The sequence below is a fragment of the Pipistrellus hanaki genome, assembly GCF_964339955.1.
Source record: "Pipistrellus hanaki genome assembly, chromosome: 21".
NCBI classification, from domain to species: Eukaryota; Metazoa; Chordata; class Mammalia; order Chiroptera; family Vespertilionidae; genus Pipistrellus; species Pipistrellus hanaki.
This window is the reverse complement of record NC_140523.1, coordinates 8,304,382-8,327,446: the sequence shown is the minus strand read 5'-3', so window position 1 is coordinate 8,327,446 and position 23,065 is coordinate 8,304,382. Positions and strand designations below refer to the sequence as shown.

Genomic DNA, 23,065 nt, shown 5'->3' with positions numbered 1-23,065 from the left:
GGTAGAACACGGTGCGGGCTTGCCTGGAGATGCTAGGCTGGTCCGCCTGGACGTCACAGCACAGACAGCGTGTGTGTGTGTGTGTGTGTGTGTGTGTGTGTGTGAACGAGATAAGAGAGACCTGTTGTGGGGTGGGGGGCAGTGCATATAATGAAAATATGGGTCCTGGCTGGTTTGGCTCAGTGGACAGAACCTCAGCCTGCGGATTGAACCTCAGCCAGGTTCAATTCTGGTCAAGGGCACATGCCTAGGTTGCGAGCTCGATCCTCAGTAGGGGATGCAAGAGGCAGCCAATCCATGATTCTTTTTTTTTTCTTCCATGATTCTTATCATTGATGTTTTTCTCTCTCTCTCTCTATCTCTTCCTTCCTCTCTGAGATCAATAAAATATATATATATATATATATATATATATATATATATATATATATATATTTTAAATATATATTTTGAGTTTTTACAGAGAGGAAGAGAGAGGGATAGAGAGTTAGAAACATTGATGAGAGAGAAACATCGATCAGCTGCCTCTTGCACGCCCCCACCCAGGGATGTGCCCACAACCAAGGTCCATGCCCTTGACCGGAATTAAGCCCGAAACCCTTCTGTCCACAGGCCGACGCTCTATCCACCAAGCCACACCAGTCAGCACTATTTTAGGGTTTTTATGTAGCAGACCCATGCCCAGTCTCTATACTGGAAAATCAAGCCAGTTGTCCGAAAACCTCACTGTTCCCAACTAAGAGGAGCTTATCTGTTTACAGGAACACGTGACATACGCTGGGGCTCGCCTCAGTCGCACAGGGTAGGCGTAAGGTGACAGAAGTAGATTTATTTCTCCTCAACCATTTTTACGTGGATTTGTAGTTCATTTACATGCTCTGCACGGTCGCTATGTTGAACGTGCACAATATCGATAAACTAGAGGCCTGGCGCATGAAGATTCATGCCAGAATTCATGCCTTCCTCCCCTGGCTGCAGGCACCGCCTCACTCTGGCCAGAGCCGCCTTTTCGCCTTCCCATGCTGCCCAGAGGCCCAGAGCGGCTGGGGTGGTGCGGAACTCCTGCGTTATCACCATGGTAACAACACAAGCGTCCTGCCCTGCCCCGCCTGCTCCATGCCCGTGCATGCAAATTAACCCACCATCTTTGTTGGGTTCATTTGCATACTCATTCCTGATTGGCTGGTGGGCATCATGACAGTACGGTCAATTAGCATGTTACTCTTTATGAGTGTAGATGACAAGGCTTTTGCGCTCTGGCCTCTGGCTTGCTGAGAAGGCGGGGTGTCTGCCAGGCATCCAGGCTCAGGCACGCTAGAGGGGGGCCCCTCCTCCTGGGAAGAGGTCCCAAATGATCCCCCACATCGATGAGCAGGTGTTGGTTTTCGGAACAGGGTCAAAAGACCTGCCTTTCCTTTATTTCACAGGGTTGCTACGGGCCCAGGAGGACTTCACTTCCACTTGGGAAGGGGCTGAAATACACTGAGCGGCCAGATGATGATGGTGATCTCTGAACGCACAATCATCTGTCCACTTGGCGTAGATCCTATAGAATAAAAGGTTAATATGCAGCTGAAACTGGTTTAGCTCAGTGGATAGAGTGTCGGTCTGCGGACTGAAGGGTCCCAGGTTCGATTCCGGTCAAGGGCATGGACCTTGGTTGCAGGCACATCCCCGGTGGGTGGTGTGCAGGAGGCAGCTGGTCGATGTCTCTCATCGATGTTTCTAGCTCTCTATCCCTCTCCCTTCCTCTCTGTGAAAAATCAATAAAATATATTTTTTTTAAAAAAAGGCTAATATGCAAATTGTCCCCTGGACCAGGAGTGAGACTAGCAGGCAGGCCGGCCAATCGCCCATGTCCCCTCCCCTTGACCAGGCTGGCCGGACCCCACCCATGCACGATTCATGCACCTGGCCTCTCATACATATTATATACATATATATGTATATAATACATATTATATATGGAAGTGAACATGTCTTTTTTAAAATTTTATTTTATTGACTTTTACAGAGAGGGAGTTAGAAACATCAATGAGAGAGAATCATGGATCAGCTTCCTCTTGCACACCCCCTACCGGGGATATGCCCGCAACCAATGTATATGCCCTTGACCGGAATCGAACCTGGGACCTTCCAGCCCACAGGCTGACGCACTTATGCACTGAGCCAAATGCGTTTCGGCTGTGATGACTGCTTTTACTTAAAGCCAGCCTTTCATAATCTCAGCACATCCTTTCATTGTAACTTTGGTCAGAGCGACTCCCCTCCCTCTCCACGCAACCTCTGGTGATGACTTTTGTCCTCGGATCTAGGAGTAACCTTGTAGCGTTTAGAGCAACATTGTAGCATTTAAAGCAGCATTGTAGCGCTCAGTGTCGTTTCGTTGCCACGGTGATGAGTTGCCATGGGAACAAGTAGCCTATGGCAACGCTGGTTTCACTACGTGTCACGTGACCACAGTCGCAGCACCCTATCCACAGACCCCGTTCAGCGAGGACTTGCTGGACACCTATGGCTTCTGTGGGCTCCGCTTTTCGTTCCGTTCCCCACCGAGGCGTATGACCTATAGAATAAAAGGCTACTATGCAAATTCTTAGCATATTAAGTGCCCCGTGGCCACAGGAATCTTCCCTCAAAACCAGCCCCAGCCGAAACCGGTTTGGCTCAGTGGATAGAGCGTCGGTCCGCGGACTGAAAGGTCCGGGGTTCGATTCCGGTCAAGGGCATGGACCTTGGTTGCAGGCACATCCCCAGTAGGGTGTGTGCATGAGGCACCTGGTCGATGTTTCTCTCCCATTGATGTTTCTAGCTCTCTATCCCTCTCCCTTCCTCTCTCTGTAAAAATCAATAAAACATATTTTTTAAAAAACACACAAAAAACTTTATAGCCGAATCCGGTGTGGCTCAGTGGATAGAGCGTCAGCCTGCAGACTGAAGGGTCCTGGGTTTGATTCCGGTCAAGGGCATGTACCTTGGTTGTGAGCACATCCACAGTAGGGGGCGTGCAAGAGGCAACTGACCAAGGACTCTCTCTCATCGACGTTTCTAACTCTCTATCCTTCACTCTTCCTCTCTGTAAAAAATCAATATATTAAAAAAAAATTTTTTTTTTTCTAGTTTTCAACTTCCTTTTCCTGTAGTTTATCCCAAAACACAAATTCACACGGTATTTTCTATATGTGCTATGGAATCACATCCGAGGGCTCAAACTCTGAGGTCCTGTCTCCTTGGTAACGGGCACCGATGCTACAGAACTATAAACGTTCACCACTATTCAGAGACTGACAGTTCTGACCAACTTTTCTTTGGAAAAGTTCATCCTCAGGAGGTGAGATGAGCTAACCACCAACCAATGGAAACTCGGTATTTTTATCGCATACATAAGCAGGAAGAGGAAAACCTTTCGAGGTGGAAACGGGGGGGTGAGGGGGGAGAAGAGTGAGTGAAAGCACACAAGCGGGCCCTGGCCGGTGTGGTTCAGTGGGCAGAGTGTCGGCCTGCGGACTAAAGGGTCCCTGGTTCGATTCCAGTCAGGGGCATGGACCTTGGTTGCGGGCACATCCCCAATCGGGGGTGTGCAGGAGGCAGCTGATTGATGTTTCTAACTTGCTCCCCCTCTCTCCCTTCCTCTGTAAACAATCAGTAAAATTTACTAAAAACACACACAAACCAGACGAGCGGGGAAAGGCAACAAAGTGTCCATTATTAGTTACATTAATTAGGTGTGATACTCTGCAAATGCACGTCATTCTGCAGTGAAGACCTGGAGGGGGGGGGGGTTGGAGGTGGTTTTGGGGGGGACCTTCTCTTCATCGGAGTAGCACACTGCTGATTTCCCGTGGCCCTTCATCGCGATGAGCAACAACTGGAGCAGGAAGACAAAGATAACTCTTTCGTACTAATCATCAGAGGCGTAGACAGTCCGTCCTGTGGTCGCTTCTGAACGATGTGGAACGCGGAGAAAGGATCTCTCAGGCAGCCCGCCCGGCTTCATCCTTCGTTCGGGGGGGAAAGTGTCTTCGTGATTCTGCTCCACGACCCAGCTGGCCCTGCACGGGGAGCAGCTCCATCCGGTCCCGGACCCTTCCCGTGTCCAGGCGCCTATGCATCTGGCTCAATGACACGCATGGCAGCCACGGGGCCTGGGCAGCGCCACGATCGACGGATCAATCAATGGATCGATGGGCGGGTTTGTGCCCGACGCAGGAGCCCTCCTTCCTCACAGGTTAGAACAGCGGTCGGCAAACCGCGCGGTTCACGAGCCACATGCATGCGGCTCTTTGGGCCCCTTGAGTGTGGCTCTTCCACAGAATACCACAGCCTGGGTGAGTCTATTTTGAAGTGGCGTTAGAAGAAGTTTAAGTTTAAAAAACTTGGCTCTCCAAAGAAATTTCAGTCTTTGTCCTGTTGGTATTTGGCGCTTGCCGACCACTGGGTTAGAAAACGACCCTGATGCCGAAACCGGTGTGGCTCAGTGGACAGAGCATCGGCCTGCAGACTGAAGAGTCCCAGGTTCGATTCCAGTCAAGGGCATATACCTTGGTTGCAGGGTGTGGGGGGTGTGCAGGAGGCAGCTGGTCAATGTTTCTCATCGATGTTTTTAACTCTCCCTCTCCCTTTCTCTCTGTGAAAAATCAATTATATATATATATATTAAAAAAAAAAAAAAGAAAAAAAAAAAAGAAAGAAAACGACCCCGAGAAACCTGTTAGAGCATCCGGGCTACAGAACAGATACATGTAGAGTCATTTTGTTTCAAAGACATATATTCCCAAGTTCCCGGAAAGGCGGGGGCCTGCAGGGGTGTGCGGGGTGGGCCCAAGTGTGAGCTGGGCGAGCCCAGCAGGTGTGGGCGGGGCAGGCCCAGCCAATGTGGGCGGGACAAGCCCAGCAGGTGGGCGGGGCAGGCCCAGGCCCAGCCAATGTGGGCGGGGCAGGCTCAGGCCCAGCCAATGTGGGCGGGGCAGGCCCAGGCCCAGCCAATGTGGGCGGGACGGGCCCAGGCCCAGCCAATGTGGGCGGTGCGGGCCCAGGTATGGGCGGGGCAGGCCCAGGCCCAGCCAATGTAGGCGGTGCGGGCCCAGGTGTGGGCGGGGCGAGTCCAGCCAATGTGGGCGGGGCAGGCCCAGGTGTGGGCGGGGCGAGTCCAGCCAATGTGGGCGGGGTAGGCACACCCCAGCAATGTGTGCGGGGCGGGCCCAGGTGCGGATGCTGCAGGCCCAGCAGGCGCGGGTGCCGGCAGGCAGGTGCCGGTGGGCCCTCACTTGGCGGCGCCCAGGTGCACCAGCGCCAGCACGGTGGTGTAGCTGTGGAACAGGTCCTCCTCGGTGCGCGCCTCGCCGCCGCCGGCCGGGGCCTCGCCGCAGCGCCGCAGCGCGAAGTGGCCGGTGACGATGCGGTCGCAGCCGATCTCGCCGTTGCCGAAGAAGCCGAAGAGCGGCACGCCGGGGAAGGCCTTGCGGAACGCGTCGGCCTCCACGTGGGCGCGGCCGCGGTAGAACTGGGCGCCGCGGCCCACGCAGGCGAACATGAAGCCCACGGTGTGGCGCTCGGGGATGCCGGCCGCCTTGAGGCGCTGCACGGCCGCCTCGGCCGCGCGCTCGTCGCCCACGTCCTCGCCCAGCAGCACCGTGGCGCCCTGCACGCGCTGGCCGCTCAGCGCCAGCCCCGCCACGCCCGCGCCGTCCACGTCCACCGGGCACCTGCGGGGACGCAGACGGAGGGACCGGTCACCGCCAAACACAGAACGTGCAGGTGCCAACAGGCAACACCAGCCCGGCCCGCCTGGCTCCGGGGTTGAGTGCCGACCTAGGAACCAGGAGGTCAGGGGTTCGATTCCCGCTCAGGGCACAGGCCCGGGTTTCAGGCTCGATCCCCAGTGGGGGGCGTGCAGGAGGCAGCCAATCAGTGCTTCTCTCCTCACTGAATTTCTCTCTCTCTGAAATCAAAAAAATATACACATGTATAAAAGTATCTCTAGCCGTGGCTCAGTGGATAGAGCATCATCAGCCTGCAGACTGAAAGGTCCCAGGTTCGATTCCCGCTCAGGGCACAGGCCCGGGTTTCAGGCTCGATCCCTAGTGGGGGGCGTGCAGGAGGCAGCCAATCAGTGCTTCTCTCTCCTCATTGAATTTCTATCTCGCTTTCTCTCTGGAATCAATAAAATATACACAGGTATTAATAGTATTTCTAGCCGTGGCTCAGTGGATAGAGCATCAGCCTGCAGACTGAAAGGTCCCAGGGTTTGATTCCGGGTCAGGGCACATGTCTGGGTTGTGGGCTCGATCCCCAGTGTGGGGCGTGCAGGAGGCAGCCGATCAGTGCTTCTCTCTCATAGATGTTTCTCTCTCCCGCTCTCTTCCTCTCTGAAATCAATAAAAAATATATTTAAAAAAAAACACACACACAGCCGAAACCGGTTTGGCTCGGTGGATAGAGCGTCAGCCTGTGGACTGCAGGGTCCAGGTTCGATTCCGGTCAAGGGCATGTACCTTGGTTGCGGGCACATCCCCAGAGGGGGGTGTGCAAGAGGCAGCTGGTCAATGTCTCTCTCTCATAGACGTTTCTAGCTCTCTATCTCTCTCCCTTCCTCTCTGTAAAAAATCAATAAAATATATTTTTTAAAAAACAAAAACAAACAAACAAACAAACAAACAAAAAAAACACACACAGCCCTAGCCTGGGAGGCTCAGCGGATAGAGCATCGGCCTGCAGACTAAAAGGTCCGGGTTCGAATCCCAGTCAAGGGCACTTTCCTGGGTTGTGGGTTCCATCTGTAGTGTGGGGCGGGCAGGAGGCAGCCGATCCATGCTTTTCTCATCATGGATGTTTCTCTCTCCCTCTCCCTCTCTCTTCCTCTCTGAAGTCAAAAAAAAAAAAAAAAAAAAAAAAAAAAAAAAATATATATATATATATATATATATATATATATATATATATATATATATATATATATTTTTTTTTTTAAAGTGCAACCCAGGCATGTGCCCTTGGCCAGAATCAAACTCAGGACCCTTCAGTCCTCAGGCTGACGCTCTATCCACTGAGCCACACCAGCCAGGGTTTTTTTTTTTTTTCTTTTTCTTTTTTTCTCATTTCCAAGAGGACCCCTGCTGCCTGCTGTTTTGTGTTCGTACAGTGTGTCTAACAATAAAGCAGGAGGGGGAAAAAAGCACCAGGCCGATGCTCTATCACAGGCCAGGGCTCTTTCTCCTTCCCTTCCTTCCTTCCTTCCTCCCCCCTCCCTTCCTCCCTCCTTTTCTTTTCCTTCCTTCCTTCCTCCTTCCTCCCTCCCTCCTTTCCTTTTCTTTCCTTCCTTCCTTCCTTCCTTCCTCCCCCCTCCCTTCCTCCCTCCTTTTCTTTCCTTCCTTCCTTCCTTCCTTCCTCCCTCCTTCCTTCCCTTCTTTTCTTTCTTTCCCTCCTTCCTCCCTCCCTCCTTTCCTTTCCTTCCTTCCTTCCTTCCTCCCTCCCTCCCTTCCTTCCTCCCTCCTTTCCTTCTTTTCTTTCTTTCCTTCCTTCCTTTCTTCCTCCCTCCCTCCCTCCTTCCTTCCTCCCCCCTCCTTTTCCTTCCTTCCTTCCCTCCTTCCTCCCTCCCTCCTTCCTTCTTCCTCCTCCCTTCTTTTCTTTCTTTCCTTCCTTCCTCCCTCCTTCCTTCCTTCCTCCTCCTCCCTCCTTTTCCTTCCTTCCTTCCTTCCTCCTCCCTCCCTTCTTCATATTTGACATATATTACATTATCTATCAACTTGGGGTCTCACAGAAGCCCAAGCGCGCCCCGCCCCGCCCCGCCCCGCCCCGCGGGGAGCCTGGCCGGCGGCGGCCGCAGGGACGTACGTGTTGTTGGTCAGCGACACCAGGCTGTCCACCTGGCCCCCGGCCACCACCACGTTGGTGTCGCTGAAGGTGCGGACCACGCGCTGCAGGAAGCTGCTGGCGCCCACCTTGCAGCAGTTGTAGCCGAACACCAGGACCACGCGCAGCTCGGGGTTGTCCAGGAGGCCTGCGGGGAGGGGGCGGCCGCGAGTGACTCCTGCGGACGCCGTGGGAGCCGGCGGTCCCCGCCCTGAGCCGCCTGCTCCCCCCATGACGGTACGCACGAGTGGGTGCAGCTGGGGAAGCCGCGGAGGGTCCCCACGGCTACAAACTGTGACACGGATCAACGTCTGGGCAACAATGTTTCCCTCTTAATAAAAACCTGAGGCCCTGGCCGTGGCCGGTGTGGCTCAGCGGATAGAGCGTCGGCCTGCGGAGTGAAGGGTCCCGGGTTCAATTCCGGTCAAGGGCACATACCTTGGTTGCGGGCACATTGCCAGTAGGGGGCATGCAGGAGGCAGCTGATGGATGTTTTTTTTAACTCTCTATCCCTCTCCCTTCCCCTCTGTAAAAAATCAATAAAATATATATTTTAAAAAAGTTAAACATGTATTTAAAAATAAATAAATAGCCGAAACCGGTTTGGCTCAGTGGATAGAGCATCTGCCTGTGGACTGAAGAGTCCGAGGTTCGATTCCGGTCAAGGGCGTGGACCTTGGTTGCAGGCACATCCCCAGTGGGGGGGCGGGGTGTGTGTGCAGGAGGCGGCTGGTAGATGTTTCTCTCTCATCGACGTTTCTAACTCTCAATTTCTCTCTGTAAAAATATCAATAAAATATATATTAAAAAAAAATAATAATAATCTATGGCCCTGACCGGTGTGGCTCAGGGGATAGAGGATGAAGGGTCCTGGGTTCGATTCCCGGTCAGGGCACAGGCCTGGGTGGCGGGCTCCATCCCCAATAAGGAGCGTGCAGGAGGCAGCCGATCCATGATTCTCTCTTGTCGTGGATGTTTCTCTTTCTCTCCCTCTCCCTTCCTCTCTGTAAAATAATCAATAAAATATATATATTTTTAAAAAGTTAAACACGCATTTAAAAATGAATAAATAGAGCTCAGAACTCCCCGCCCCAGCCTCGGTCACCCCGGGGACCGCCCCGCCCACCTCTCTCCCCGGGACCCTCCGCCGGTGAGGGCCGCGACTCACCTGCTTCGGTGAAGCGCCGTCTCTCCAGCGTCAGGTTCTTCGGGTTCTTGGTGAAACGGAAGGGCTGTATTTTAATTCCTTCCACCTGGGGGAACAGCAGCGCGAAGCCGGACTCCCCGATCTCTATCTCCTGCGGCCGGTGGCTCCCCGAGCCCATGGGGGTCACTGGGGGGAAAGGGGAGCGGTTTGGTCCGCGGTCCGTAAGCACGGAGGATTGTGTTCCTAACGGCGCGGGGCCAGCCCGCCCGCCCGCCCGGACCGCCAGCCGCCAGGCGCCCGGCCACCCCCCCACCCCTGCCCCAGCCCCTCAGCGTGCTCAGCCTGCTGCCCCAGGGGCACAGAGTGCTGAGGGCTGCGATGCCCTCGCAAATGGTTTGCAAAGAAACAGGCTGGTGCTCGGCTGACAGGCTGGGAGCGGCCAGGCCCGGAGCGGCCGGGACCGGAGCAACCGGTCCCAGAGCAGCCGGGTCGGGTGCGGCCAGGCCTGTAGCAGCAACAGCCAAGTCCAGAGCAACTAGGTCGGGAGCGGCAGTGACCAGACCCGGAGCAGCTGGTTGTGGAACGAACCAGAGCAACAGAGGCCAGGCCTGGAGCAGCCAGGCCCGAAACAGCTCGCTCCTCGCCTGTACCTGCCCACGGCTGCCTCTCAGACATGGCTGGAAACTTTTGCGGGAACTCGAGGGTCTGCTGAATCAAGTGATGAAGGCTTAGATCTGGATGTGTTGAGTTAGTATAGGGCTGGGGTGTTGATCTGTGAGTGCCTTGGGTGGGGCCTGGATGAGGCTGGTTGACCTATTTGGAAATGTCTTTTGTGTGAAGTGTATCATTGGGCATGTGGAGGTATTATTGATATGAGAAAATGCTAAGTAACAGATTTACTATCTGAAAAGGGATTTACTATCGGGGAAAGGGAGGGAGGAAGAGACTGAACATAAACTATGCACCTATGGATGAGGACAATGGGGGATGGGGAGGGGGCAGAGGGTGGGGTGGGAACCTGGTGGAGGGGGGAAGAAATGAGGAACCTTTGTAATAATATGAACAATAAAGATTGATTTTTAAAAAAAAAAAAAAAAAAAAAAAAGAAACAGGCTGGTGCTGCCACACGTCCTTAAAGGGTGACCCAGCCAAAATCGGTGTGGCTCAGTGGGTAGAGCGTCAGCCCGCGGACTGGAAAGGTCCCGGGTTCGATTCCGGTCAAGGGCATGGACCTTGGTTGCGGGCACATCCCCAGTGGGGGGAGTGCAGGAGGCAGCTGATCGATGTTTCTCTCTCATCGATGTTTCTAGCTCTCTAGCTCTCTCCCTTCCTCTCTGTAAAAAAGCAATAAAATATGAAGGAAGGAAGGAAGGAAGGAAGGAAAGAAGAAAGGAAAAAAGGAAGAAGATAAAAGAGCCCTAGCTGGTATTGCTCGGTGGATAGAGCATCGGCCTGAGGACTGAAGGGTCCAGGGTTCCATTCTGGTCAAGGGCATAAGACCGGGTGGCGGGCTCAATCCCCAGTGGGGGGCGTGCAGGAGGCAGCCGACCCACGATTCCCTCTCCTCACTGATGTTTCTCTCTTTCTCTCCTTCTCCCTTCCTCTCTGAAATCAATAAAAATATACTTAAAAAAAGAAGAAGAAAGGCATGCAGGACAGCCGTTTGATACCGACAGCCCCTGAGAGGAACCCCCGTGAGAGAAGCTGGATAGAACTCTCCGGTGAGTGGGGCCGCCTTCTACGTGTTTCAGTCCCCGCCGCGCCCAGGATGGACCCGCAGGGGTATGGGGTGGGGGGCCGCCCGGGGGCACTGCTCTCACCGACAATCCCGGGGGCCACGACCCCCAGCACCTGGCACTGCCTCGGGAACAGCTTCTCCAGGGCGATGGCCGACTCCATCGTCGCTCGCTTCCTGGCTGCGGGAACCCGGGGCACAAGGGGTCAAGGTCACCCGCCCGGGGTCACGCAGGGTCACCCGCCCGAGGTCACGCGAGGTCGAGTCCGAGGCGCGGAGAGAGAGAAAGGTAAACGCTGAATAAAGCTGAAGCCGGAAAGCGGTGCAAGTGAGTCTCAAAACGCTGGTAAAGCCCGGCCAGCGTGGCTCCACGGCTGAGCGTCGACTTAGGAACCGGGAGGTCAGGGTTCGATTCCCGGTCAGGGCACATGGCCGGGTTGCGGGCTCGATCCCCAGTGTGGGGCGTGCAGGAGGCAGCTGATCCATGATTCTCTCTCCTCATGGATGTTTCTCTCTCTCTCTCCTCACTTCCTCTTGGAAAAAAAAAAATTTATTAAAAAAAAAAAAAATTGCAGAAACCGGTTTGGCTCAGTGGATAGAGCGTAGATTTGCGGACTGAAGGGTCCCGGGTTCGATTCTGGTCAAGGGCATGTACCTTGGTTGTGGGCACATCCCCAGTAGGGGGTGTGCAAGAGGCAGCTGATCGATGATTCTCTCTCATCGATGTTTCTAGCTCTCTATCCCTCTCCCTTCCTCTCTGTAAAAAATCAATAAAATATATTTTAAAAAAATTAAAAAAAAAGAACACACATAAGGAGACAAGCTGAGTTTGGACAGTCACCTCGCTTGTGGCCCCGACACTCCTCCAGGCTGATGAAGGTGTCCGAGTCGGCCATGTAGAGCACGGTCTGCGGCAGGATGTGCACATTCTGCGGGGAGAACGGGAACCGGAAAATTAGAGTGCAGGAAGCCAGGAGTGCTTCTGTGGTTACAACGGTTCAAGTCTCACTCCTGTCCAGGCGACAGCTGCCCCCCCCCCCCGCCCCCCCCCAACCCCCCTCGGGTTGGTCAATGCGGGCATTCTGAGTCCCTCCACTTCTCATTCGTGTTTCACTCATGCTCTTGCATTTTTCAGTTCAGTCATTGGTGAAAACATCGATTATTTCTTCCAAGCAGACTCGTCCCCAACTCACTCAAGAGGTTCATTCTCATGGTGACTGAAACAAAACCTATCCAATGGAGACAATGGTAACTGAGGCAACTTCCCCATCTTGTAATCATGTAAACCCTTACTGATATGATAATCCGCTTATTACCTGCCTGAGGGCTATGGGTGATTCCCAAAGCTGCTTCAGGGTACTGGGTGTATCCCATAGCAGCCTCAATAAAAGGGATAGCAAGGCCAGAGCCTAGAGAGTTTTCCCACTAGAGGTTGGCTCCCGCCTGGCCCCCCATTTGTCCCAAATTAACTCCTTTCTGGTCTCTCTCTTCACTTTAGTGTGCGGCCTCCTCCAGAACCCGGACCCTGAGTGGGCCCTAATCACTCGGGTCGTGTTAAGGCACTGCAATCCAGAAGCTGCCTGGCAAGTGTCACACTCGGTGTTTCGTTAAATATCCCAGACCCTCACTTCCCTACAGCAACTCCAGTGTGCTTACATCGACCGCCCAGACACAGACACACACACACACACACACTCTTCCTGGTATGTTCTCTGCAGCTGGCTCCTTTCCACTTGGTTTAAGATGGTTTCCCCCCAAGAGATAGTTTATTGTTCATGTTAAATACATTTAAAATATATATATATTTTATTGATTTTTTACAGAGAGGAAGAGAGAGGGATATAGAGTTAGAAACATCGATGAGAGAGAATCATCGATCAGCTGCCTCTTGCACACCCCCCACTGGGGATGTGCCCGCAACCAAGGTACATGCCCTTGCCTGGAATCGAACCCGGGACCTTTCAGTCCGCAGGCCGACGCTCTATCCACTGAGCCAAACCGGTCCCGGCTAAAATACATTTAAAAAATATATATATTTTATTGTTTTTTTACAGAGAGAAAGAGAGAGGGATAGAGAGTTAAAAACATCGATGAGAGAGAAACATTGACCAGCTGCCTCCTGCCCACCCCCCACCACGGATGCGCCTGCAACCAGGGCACATGCCCTTGCCTGGATTCGAACCTGGGACCTTCCAGACCGCAGGCCGACGCTCTATCCACTGAGCCAAACAGGTTTTGGCTAAAATACGTTTTTATTGATTTCAGAGAAGGGAGAGATAGAAACATCAATGAGCCCTGACTGGTGTTGCTCAGTGAATAGAGCATCAGCCTGCGGACTGAAGGGTCCCAGGTTCGATTCAGGTCAAGGGCATGTACCTTGGTTGCGGGCATCTCCCCAGTTGGGGGTGTGCAGGAGGCAGCTGATGGATGTTTCTCTCTCATCAGTGTTTCTGACTCTCTATCCCTCTCCCTCTCTGTAAAAAAAAAATCAATAAAATATATTTTAAAAAAAAGAAACATCAATGAGGAGAGAGAATCATTGATGGGCCTCCTGCATGCCCCCCGCTGGGGATGGAGCCTGCAACCCAGGGGTGTACCCTTGACCGGAATGGAACCCGGGACCTTTCAGTTCACAGGCCGATGTTCTATCCACTGAGCCACACAGGCTAGGGCTCCCCCAAGTGCCACTGAATGAAAGGGACTAAGTCTATATAGACATAAATAAATGAGTATTTTGAAACAAGACATAAACATATAGGTTCAAAGTATCTCCCCTCCAAACACTTAGGTAGAAAGGAATTAAGTTTAACAGTAGCAACATCTGATTGACACCATGTTACTAAAAAAAGCAAACAAAAAAACCCCAAAAAACAAAAAACAAATATAATGTCAGTAATGATGGCAGGCCAACATCAGCCAACGATACATAATGTGAACCTAACCAACAGGGGAAGCTTTACAACATGACCGGCCTGCCTTGTACATGTGTCAGAGCTGTGAAAGTCCAGGAGAAGCTTGGAGAAAAGGTTCCAGGACAAAGAATCACGAATCAGGACAGGCCCTGCCAGTGTGGCTCAGTGGTTGCACATCGTCCTAGGAACCAGGAAGTCAGGGTTCGATATGGGTGGAGGAACAGGCCTGGGTGGCGGGCTCCAGAATCAGGATGCTGAAACCGGTTTGGCTCAGTGGATAGAGCGTCGGCCTGCAGACTGAAAGGTCCCGGGTTCGATTCCGGGCAAGGGCATGTACCTTGGTTGCGGGCACATCCCCAATGGGGGGTGTGCAAGAGGCAGCTGATCGATGATTCTCTCTCATCGGTGTTTCTGGCTCTCTATCCCTCTTCCTTCCTCTCTCTAAAAAATCAATGAAAATATATATTTTTTTAAAAGAATTAGGACGAATAAATGCAACATAAAACTCTAAACGGAGTCCTTTGGCGTTGAAGGGCGGCCCTGGGAAAAGTGGGGAAACGGGAAACGGAAGACAAGGGTGAGAGGTTGAGACGGTGTGAGTGTGTCAGCCGCACACCCTGATCCTGACCCTGACCCTGACGGTGGTCGTGCAAGGTCTGGTTTGCGGAGAGCACGCAGGAAGTACAAGGGGGGCGGAACCATCCCCCTCCGACAGCTCCTCCCCTCCCCTCCCGCCCGCAGCCTCCTGTCACCTGCCCAGGTGCCGCCCATCATTGGAAATCAGGGCGCAAATGGGACCCGGGGCCGGGGCTTCAGGGAATGTGTGGGTTTCAGACGAGCTCTGGGCTTTGTCTCCGCTGCCTTTTCTGCACCAACCGGGAGGGAGGTTCGGGGGGATCCCGGGAAGGAGAGGGTCCCGCCGCCTGAGACGCGCAGCAAAGCTCTGGGTGCGGACGGCGCCCCAAAGCGTGAGGGAGGAGGGCCCAGAGAAACCCCGGCCCCTCCTCGGGAGATGCGATCATCAAACCCGAGGCTTCAAAGTGTTCCTACGTCACCAGCAAATGGTCCCCAAACTCTAAAACACAGCCCCGTGGGAGAGGAACTGGGGTACAACCAGTGTTCGCACTCACAGACCGGCCCAACACCTGCACCCTCACCGCCAGTGCAACCCCCGCCCCCACCCTCCAATGCACCGGGCATGCAACTCCCCGCCACTCCCCCCTGCACCAGGGGAGCAACCCCCGCCCCGCCAATGCACCGGGCGTGCAACCCCCGCGCCCCCTGCACCGGGCGTGCAACCCCCAGACCCACCCTGTACCGGCCCTTGCAACCCCCGTCCCCCCTGCACCTGCCCGTGCAACCCCGCCCCCCCTGCACCTGCCCGTGCAACCCCGCCCCCCTCCCTGCACCGGCCCGTGCAACCGCGCCCCCGTGTCCCCCACTTGCCTGCAGCTCCGCGGCCGCCGCGCGGACCAGGCAGTGCTCCTGCGGGGGACCCGCGTCCGCCGGGCCCGCCGAGATCCAGGCCACCCCGCGCTGGGCTCGCAGCACCCGGCGCACGCTCTCCCTCCACAGGCGGCTGACGCTGCGGGCGACCAGGAAGGCGGTGAGCGGAGCCACCGGGCGTCCTTCCCGCCCCCGCCCGCCCCGCCCCGCCCCGCCCCGCCGGCCGCGCTCACCCGGCCACCCGCAGCAGCGCCCGGGCGGGCAGGAAGGAGAGCACCCGCTCCACCACCTCCGCCAGGTTACTCAGCACGAAGGCGCCAGGGGGGTCCGCGGGGAAACCCCCGCCGCCGCCGCCGCCCGCCGGCTCCATCCCGCCCGCAGGCTCCCGCGGCGGGGCCGCTGCGCCGAGGGGTCAGGAAGCCGCACCAGCTACGGCTCCGGCTCCGGCCGGCGCGCACTGCGCAGGCGCGCGCCACTTCCGGATGGGGCGGGACTTCCGGCGGCGGGCTTCCGCTGGATCGGGGGACGGGTCCTCCAGCTGTCAGTCCCGCAGGCACAGCAAAGCCTCCGCCGCCCCCTCCGCACCCTACACCCCGCAAAGTCTGTTGGCACCGCAAGCCCCGCTTCCCACGGGCGGTGTCTGCTTAGAAGCCGCCCTCCCGCGTGGGGACGGCGCTGCTCCGGTCCGCGCGTGGCCCGGCTGGACCGCCGCCTGCACCTCGGTCCCCCCGCCTGCACCTCGGCCCCCCGCCCGCACCTCATCCCCCGCCCGCACCTCGGTCCCCCCGCCCGCACCTCATCCCTGCACCTCGGTCCCCCGCCTGCACCTCGGTCCCTCACCTGAACCTCATCCCCCGCCAGCACCTCATCCCCCCTGCATCTCGGTCCCACGCCAGCACCTCATCCCCCGCCCGCACCTCACCACCCCCCGCCCGCACCTCACCCCCCGCCCGCACCTCGGTCCCCCCAGCCCGCACCTCATCCCCCGCCCGCACCTCGGTCTCCCCGCCCGCACCTCATCCCTGCACCTCGGTCCCCCGCCTGCACCTCGGTCCCTCACCTGAACCTCATCCCCCGCCAGCACCTCACCACCCCCCGCCCGCACCTCACCCCCCGCCCGCACCTCGGTCCCCCCAGCCCGCACCTCATCCCCCGCCCGCACCTCAGTCCCCCCCGCCCGCACGCAGGGTAATTGGGGGCGCCCCCACTGGCACCCGCCTTGGCCAGCCTAGCAACACGCACTCGCTAGTCCCGCCCCCTCACCGCTGCTGATTGGCGGGCACCCACCTTGGCTGTCCTGGGGCCCGCGGGCTGGGGGCAGCTCCTGCATTGAGCATCTGCCCCCTGGTGGTCAGTGTGCATAATAACGACCAGTTGTTATTAGGCTTTTCTTCTATAGGATAACATTTGACCTTCAAAACTTCCCAAAAGGGCCTCACAGGGTTCCCCAAATGACATGCTGAGAACCATGGGTCCAAGAAGAGCCAGGAAGGGGAAGGCACTGAGTGGGGGCAGGGGGCGGGGTCACCGAAGATGCCCCAGGAGACAGGACTCTGCCTCGGCCGCAGTAGCACGAAGGCACGTCCACCCGTAACTTTCAGTCCACAGGTGACATCAACAGAGAAAACCTCCGTGCGAGGCGGCCACGGGGACCACACAGGGGGAGCAGGTGGCTGACCGGGAGCCACGGGCGGCCACGGGACGTTTCCATTGAAGAACGGGTATGGGAGAGAGAAGATATGGAGGGAGCCGAAATTGGCTTGGCTCAGTGGATAGAGCGTCAGCCTGCCGACTGAAGGGTCCCAGGTTCGATTCCGGTCAAGGGCATGTAACTTGGTTGCGGGTACATCCCCAGTGGGGGGTGTGCAGGAGGCAGCCGATGGATGTTTCTCTCTCATCGATGTTTCTAGCTCTCTGTCCCTCTCTTTTCCTCTCTGTAAAAAAATCCATAAAAAAAAGAGATGGAGGGAGACCCGAGCACACCACATCGGCACACAACGTTCCTGATTTGTCACTCAAACCCACCTGCTCTCCCACGCGAGTCTCTCCTCACCCCACAGATCCTACTCCAGACTCCACAGAGCTGCAGACACCGGGCAAAGGGCCCCTCCAAGGAGGCCAGAGGACAGAGTTCTTTTTTAAATGAGTCTTTATTCATAAACTTGATGCAAGTTTACAAAATTTACTGTACATTGCCAAATAAATCTGCAATGAAAAATAAAACTCCAAATAAAAACAAAGCATGCCAAAGGTGCAGCTGTCAATCTGCTTAGCCATCAGGATATTTCAAGAATTCAATAATGTATTCAAGATTCAGCCTTAGGTTTAAGGAACTGTAATGCTTTCAAGAATTCTGCCTTGTCGCCTGTCTGAGCCACTGTATCAGAACGGAGCACAATGGAACGTAACCGCGTGAGCAGGAACCAGGACCCCGCCCCCAGCCCCCCACTCGATGATGCACCTCAGCGGGCCTCTCCCAGGCGGCTTACAAAGTTAAAAACTGCCTCTTGGAGCAAGTGCCGCAGACACTTCGGAACTTTGTAAGCGATTTGTGCAGAAAATGTGCTTCTGGATTTCGTTTGAAAAGTGCTTAATAGCTAGACCTTACTTTGAAACCAAACGTGGGGATATAAAAAACCTATTTCCGATCTAACGGGACTGGTTTGGGTAAGGCAAAGAGAATGGAGAGTGTATATACTGATTCGAGTCAGGTTTTAGAAAAGAACTAATATGTGTGGAGTTCCTATTAGTCTTTAAAGAAAAGCCACTGTTAGGACTGTAGCAAAAAATTTTAGGTCTCCAAATGAGGGTAGTTTTGTCCTTAGCTGTGCAGCTTTTGCTCAGGGATTCTGTCTGTGTGCCAATCACTTTAGAAGTTTAGTAGTTTACAAACGATTGCAACATCCCGTTAATAAAATGGAAATGTAAAACGACTTAGTATTTTAAATAACTTTAAGATCTCTACCGCGGAGCTCCATCAGACATACCGAACCGACAGCAGGCTGGGCCAGCAAGACGGAGGCCCGGGGGGTCCGGACGCCAGCCGAGGGGCTGACGGCCCGCCGAGCCGTCGGTTACGAGCATGTCTGTGGGGAGCGGCCCCGTCGTCACGTGGCCGTAAGTGTCACATTCCCGGAGCGGGCGTTCTGTCGTCATTTTGGCAACATCATAGAGCGGTTTGTCTAACCGGAGAAGGCTGCTGCGAGGCAGAAGACCTGACATTTTCTAAACCAATAGGAACACCAAACGACCTTTATTGGCTCTAAGGGAGCGATACACTCAAGTCCTCACAGCGCACGCGCTCACACGGAGTCGTCGCCCTGAAGCTGCACCTCCGGAACCCGGTGCTGACTTGCCTGCTTAACAGATTCCGTTTTCCAAGAAAAGAGATGATGAGGAGTGGCCAGTGTGTGCATTTGTCGGGGAGCGTACAGGCCAGGCCCCGCTGCCGAGCCCGAGGTTCCTAAGGAGCGATGAGGAGCTGGAACGGATGCGGTGCCGGTGACAGGTTATCCACTAAGTGTCTATCAGCTAACGTCGTCGGGCTGCTGTTATGGGCACTCGAAGCTGGTCTGCACGTGGGAAGGTTCTTTAAAGCAACGTTGGTCCGAGCCGGGGACGGTCCGCCCGCTTAGCCGTCTTCCTTCGGAGGGGTGTACCAGCCTGAAACATAGACGGGGGCACTTCAGTTCTTGGACTGCCAGGGGCCTAAGCCAGCCCTTTCTCGGCCGTCATGTTCAAGTTTAAACCTCCTGCGGAAACGGGGCTCACTGTGGGCTGGGTCCCGGCATCTCCCACATTTACAACAGACGCCCCCGGTGGCAGGAGGGTCACGGCGCCTGATGGGCCCGAGCCCGCCATGGGCAGAGCCGCTCGCCCAGGAGGACCGAGCAGCGGGCAACTCGAGAGCATCACGCACGTACAGCGCTGCCCGGGAAGACCCGGATGCAAACCCAAACTGGTTCCTCTGAATCGCGTCACTTCACAGCACCGTGAAGGCAACGCGTCTGGTCCAACCAGTGTGAGCGGGGATGTCCACACAGTCATTTTCTTTTTTTTTTCTTTTCTTTTTAAAAAAATATATTTTATTGATTTTTTACAGAGAGGAAGAGAGGGACAGAGAGTTAGAAACATCGATGAGAGAGAACCATTGATCAGCCACCTCCTGCACACCCCCTATTGTGGATGTGCCCGCAACCAAGGTACGTGCCCTTGACTGGAATCGAACCCGGGACCCTTCAGTCCGCAGGCCAACGCTCCATCCACCGAGCCAAACCGGCTTCGGCTGCACAGTCATTTTCTGAGCAAACTGCACATGAGTGTCAACATGCGAGCTCCATGCACGGGCGCTTCTGTGAAGGTGAGTGTGGGACACTGGACCACAAGCTCGGTTCAGATCCCACTGCGATTCTCAGGAACCCCCTGAGAACAAGTCACCCCAACAAAGTCCTGGGCCAGACCAGAACCAGAACCAGAACCAGAACCAGAGGCACGGGCCGGGCCAGGGGAGGAGATGCTGCGACCAGCAGCGAAGGAGCCAGCGGCAGGGACCCAGCGACGGACCCTGAGACCCTTGAGCAGAAGCCAAACGAGGGCGCCGCCTGTTCTGACCCACCCCCCACGCAGACCCCACGGGGGCCGCAGGGGTCAGAGGTCAGCCAGGAACCCAGGCTTGCCCAAGTCTGAGCTTGTCCCGCTTCCGAACCCAGAGGTTTGGATACGATCACACCTCCCGTCCCTGCCTCCAGGCTGCCTCTGCCGCACGCCGAGGGCGAGGCCCACCAGCAGCAGCGCCAGGCCCGGCCTGTGGCTTGCCTTGGCGTGGTCTGTGCCAGACCCAGCCTCCCAGAAGCAAGCCCTCAGCCAAGTGACGATTCTCCGCTGTCCTTAAAGTGACAGCACCCACGGCGCTCAGGCCACGAGCCGGCCCAGGCCCGGCAGGCAGAGGTTTGCTGTCACTCCCCGTCGGAGAAAAGGACCTGCGTGTCTCTCAGCTGCTCCCTCGCACCCAGAACCACCGCCCCACCACTGCGCTGCAAAGGCTGCGCACACTGCTCGGACTCTGCTTGGCAGACAGACGGAGTGCCAGCGGGCAGGAGCCTGCGGAGCGGCAGGGACACAGGTCCGATCCCATCAGTGCGCTGCCTCCGTCAGAGACAGGACCCATCCCGTGCGGAGAACGCAGCGAAGTGAGGTGAGGCCAGAGGTTGTGAGGGAGACGAACATTGGGTTAGCGTGAATGGAAGCGGGCATGATCGGCGAGGGGCACCGCCATCGGAGAGGCGGGCCCCGGCCTGGTGACCTGTCACCGTTAGTTAATAGGATCTGCACTTGCACAGGCCCCGCCCCGTGAACACTCAGCTCCTGTGGGACCCCACCCACCGCTGAGGAGTCAGAGGACCGTCCTCCTAGCACTCAGGAAGGGACTCTGATCGGGCTCTCAGGCCGCGTCTCCAGGAACCAGGACTGAAAGGAGCACAGGGGTGGGTCCCCAGGTTACATGTTCTCGGGGGTTACATGTACTTTACAAGATACTAAAGCAAAACCAACACTGAACAGGACACACAGCCACTGCACAGGATGGGGCACACGTGGCAGTCGGTGTGTGTGGAATGAACGTACCGTTCTTCTCGTGTATCTGTACGATGGAATTATAAGACTGTTGGGCTCTTGCTAGGTTATATTGATTCTGAAAGAGAATGATACATTTTCAATCAAGACTAAGCAGATGAAAATCATGGCACATAATTTATAAATGTGTCACCCTGTGCTTAAAAGAACACAGGAACCAATTATATTTCCTTTTCAAAACGATTTTTAACCGAACGCCCTCCCAGCTGAAGTTCATTGTTCCTTATCATTTTATTTCATTATTATTTTTAAAAATGTATTTTATTGATTTTTTTACAGAGAGGAAGAGAGAGGGATAGAGTTAGAAACATCTATGAGAGAGAATCACCGACCAGCTGCCTCCTGCACACCCCCCACTGGGGATGTGCCCGCAGCGAAGGTCCATGCCCTTGACCGGAATCGAACCTGGGACCTTTCAGTCCGCAGGCTGATGCTCTATCCACTGAGCTAAACCGATTTTGGCCTGTTCATTATCATTCTAGAAGAATAACAGATGCAGGTGTATCCAACAGAAATGTACACTCCTCGCAATTACGTGTAAGTCCTGCGACCACTGCACAGTACACACCCTGTAGTGCCCGTGTGCCCACCACACCACACACGTGTGAGTTACAGGAGGCTAGGGACCTAAGTAGAACCCAAACTCTTTCCTCTTAAACTGCATCCAAAACAAATGCTAATCTATTACCTCAGACAAGAAAACACTGCCCTGACCAGTGTGGCTCAGTGGATAGAGTCAGTCAGCCTTAGGACTGAAGGGTCCCAGGTTAGATTCCGGTCAAGGGCATGGACCTTGGTTGTGGGCACATCCCCAGTGAGGGGTGTGCAGGAGGCAGCTGATTGATGATTCTCTCTCATCCATGTTTCTGACTCTTTATCCCTCTCCCTTCCTCTCTGTAAAAAAAATCAATAAAATATATTTTTTAAAAAAGAAAGAAAACGCTGAGCTTTAAGGACTACACATACAAGTGACATTCAGAGTTTAAAACCTAAAGAATGCCCATGAGTAGCACCGAACAAAATAATGCATAAAAACATGAAACTCTCCTTCCTACCGATCCTCCAACCATTTGGGTGGGGGGAGGAGACAGGGAGGAAGGTGGGGGTAGGGGGAGAGAGTTCAGTTCCAAGTATTTTTATTTATTTATTTATTTATTATTATTTTTAAATATGTTTTATTGATATTTTTACAGAGAGGAAGGGAGAGGGATAGAGAGCCAGAAACATCGATGGGAGAGAAACATCGACCAGCTGCCTCCTGCACACCCCATCGCAACCAATGTATATGTCCTTGACCGGAATCGAACCTGGGAACCTTTCAGTCCGCAGACCGACGCTCTATCCGCTGAGTCACACCGGTTTCGGCTGTTCCAAGTATTTTTAAATCTTCATATGACTTTTTATAAACCATGACTTAAAGTGTTTAATTTCCAGATTTATGTAGGTTGGGATTTGTCTTTTCATTATTGTCTTCTAACCTTAGTTGGAGCATATTTAACATGTATGATCTGTATGGTACCAGTTATTCCTTGGTTATGAATTAATTTATAGTAAATATAATCTCCCTTCCATCTCTAACCTCCCCATTTCAATTCCTCCTTATCACAAAGAGCAGCTGTCAGCACTTCCTGAACACTCTCTATACTCTCAGTATACTCTATTCTCTATATACTATAGGCCCCCGGACCCCCCCTCTCTGCTCCCCCTCCCCCCCCCACACACACGGCAGCATATCTTTAAATACCACTCAGCACCTAGCCTTTTTAAAGCTAACAGACTGTCCCTGCTGACTTAGAACCCTGGAAGGTAAAACTTGTATCGTGAAAGGTTTCCACATTCTTAGCTGATAAGCATTTCTCAAGAAAAATAATGGAAGTTTAAGGTCTCATGGTAACAATTCATTTAAAAAATATACCCGCCAAGACAGACTTCAACAGGTAAACATTTCTTAGCCTCTTGATGGCATTCTATGCAAATGGTTTTATTTATTTGCTAACAAACCTATAAAGCATGCCCTGGCTGATGTGGCTCAGTGGACAGTGCATTGGACTGCAGACTGAAGGGTCCCAGGTTCAATTCAGGTCAAGGGCACAGGCCCAGGTTGCGGGCTTAATCCCCATTGTGGGGCGTGCAGAAGGTGGCCGACCCATGATTCTCTCTCATCATCGAAGTGTGAGATTTTTAAACAATATTTTTTAATTGATTTTTTTTACAGAGAGGATGTTTCTCTCTCATTGATGTTTCTCTCTCTCTCTTTTCCTCTCTGAAATCAATAAAAAATAAAAAAGTCTAGATCAGAGCTTAGCACGGAAAGGTTCCCTGGGAATTAACTATTATACACTT

At 54.3% G+C, this 23,065-nt stretch overlaps 2 protein-coding genes across 2 annotated transcripts in view; both read right to left on the bottom strand.

Annotated features, from left to right (window-relative positions):
* Positions 1 to 4,751: 4,751 nt before the first annotated feature.
* FBXO22 (F-box protein 22) lies at positions 4,752 to 15,545 on the bottom strand. The gene is made up of 7 exons (XM_084869239.1): positions 15,325 to 15,545; positions 15,092 to 15,230; positions 11,575 to 11,662; positions 10,819 to 10,914; positions 9,020 to 9,184; positions 7,834 to 7,999; positions 4,752 to 5,705 (listed from the first exon to the last, which is right to left on the bottom strand). Exons 1-7 carry the CDS (start codon positions 15,459 to 15,461, stop codon positions 5,264 to 5,266), a joined length of 1,233 nt encoding a protein of 410 aa, XP_084725365.1. The 5' UTR covers positions 15,462 to 15,545; the 3' UTR covers positions 4,752 to 5,263.
* Positions 15,546 to 17,222: 1,677 nt separating this feature from the next.
* Positions 17,223 to 23,065, bottom strand: part of UBE2Q2 (ubiquitin conjugating enzyme E2 Q2) — a 28,684-nt gene continuing 22,841 nt past the window's right edge. Inside the window, exons 12-13 of the mRNA XM_084869253.1 lie at positions 20,714 to 20,780; positions 17,223 to 18,754 (exon numbers count right to left, since the gene is read on the bottom strand). Coding sequence (XP_084725379.1) covers positions 18,723 to 18,754; positions 20,714 to 20,780 — 99 coding nt within the window. The 3' untranslated portion in view covers positions 17,223 to 18,722. The remainder of the gene's footprint in view (positions 18,755 to 20,713; positions 20,781 to 23,065) is intronic.

Excerpts from the sequence above, each read along its gene's own strand:
- FBXO22 (XM_084869239.1), bottom strand. The coding sequence starts at position 15,461 with ATGGAGCCGGCGGGCGGCGGCGGCGGCGGGGGTTTCCCCGCGGACCCC. Across the intron at positions 10,915-11,574 it reads GTGTCGGGGCCACAAGCGAG|CCAGGAAGCGAGCGACGATG; the intron begins GTGACTGTCCAA and ends GGGTTCCCGCAG. Across the intron at positions 9,185-10,818 it reads CGTGGCCCCCGGGATTGTCG|TGACCCCCATGGGCTCGGGG; the intron begins GTGAGAGCAGTG and ends CTTTCCCCCCAG.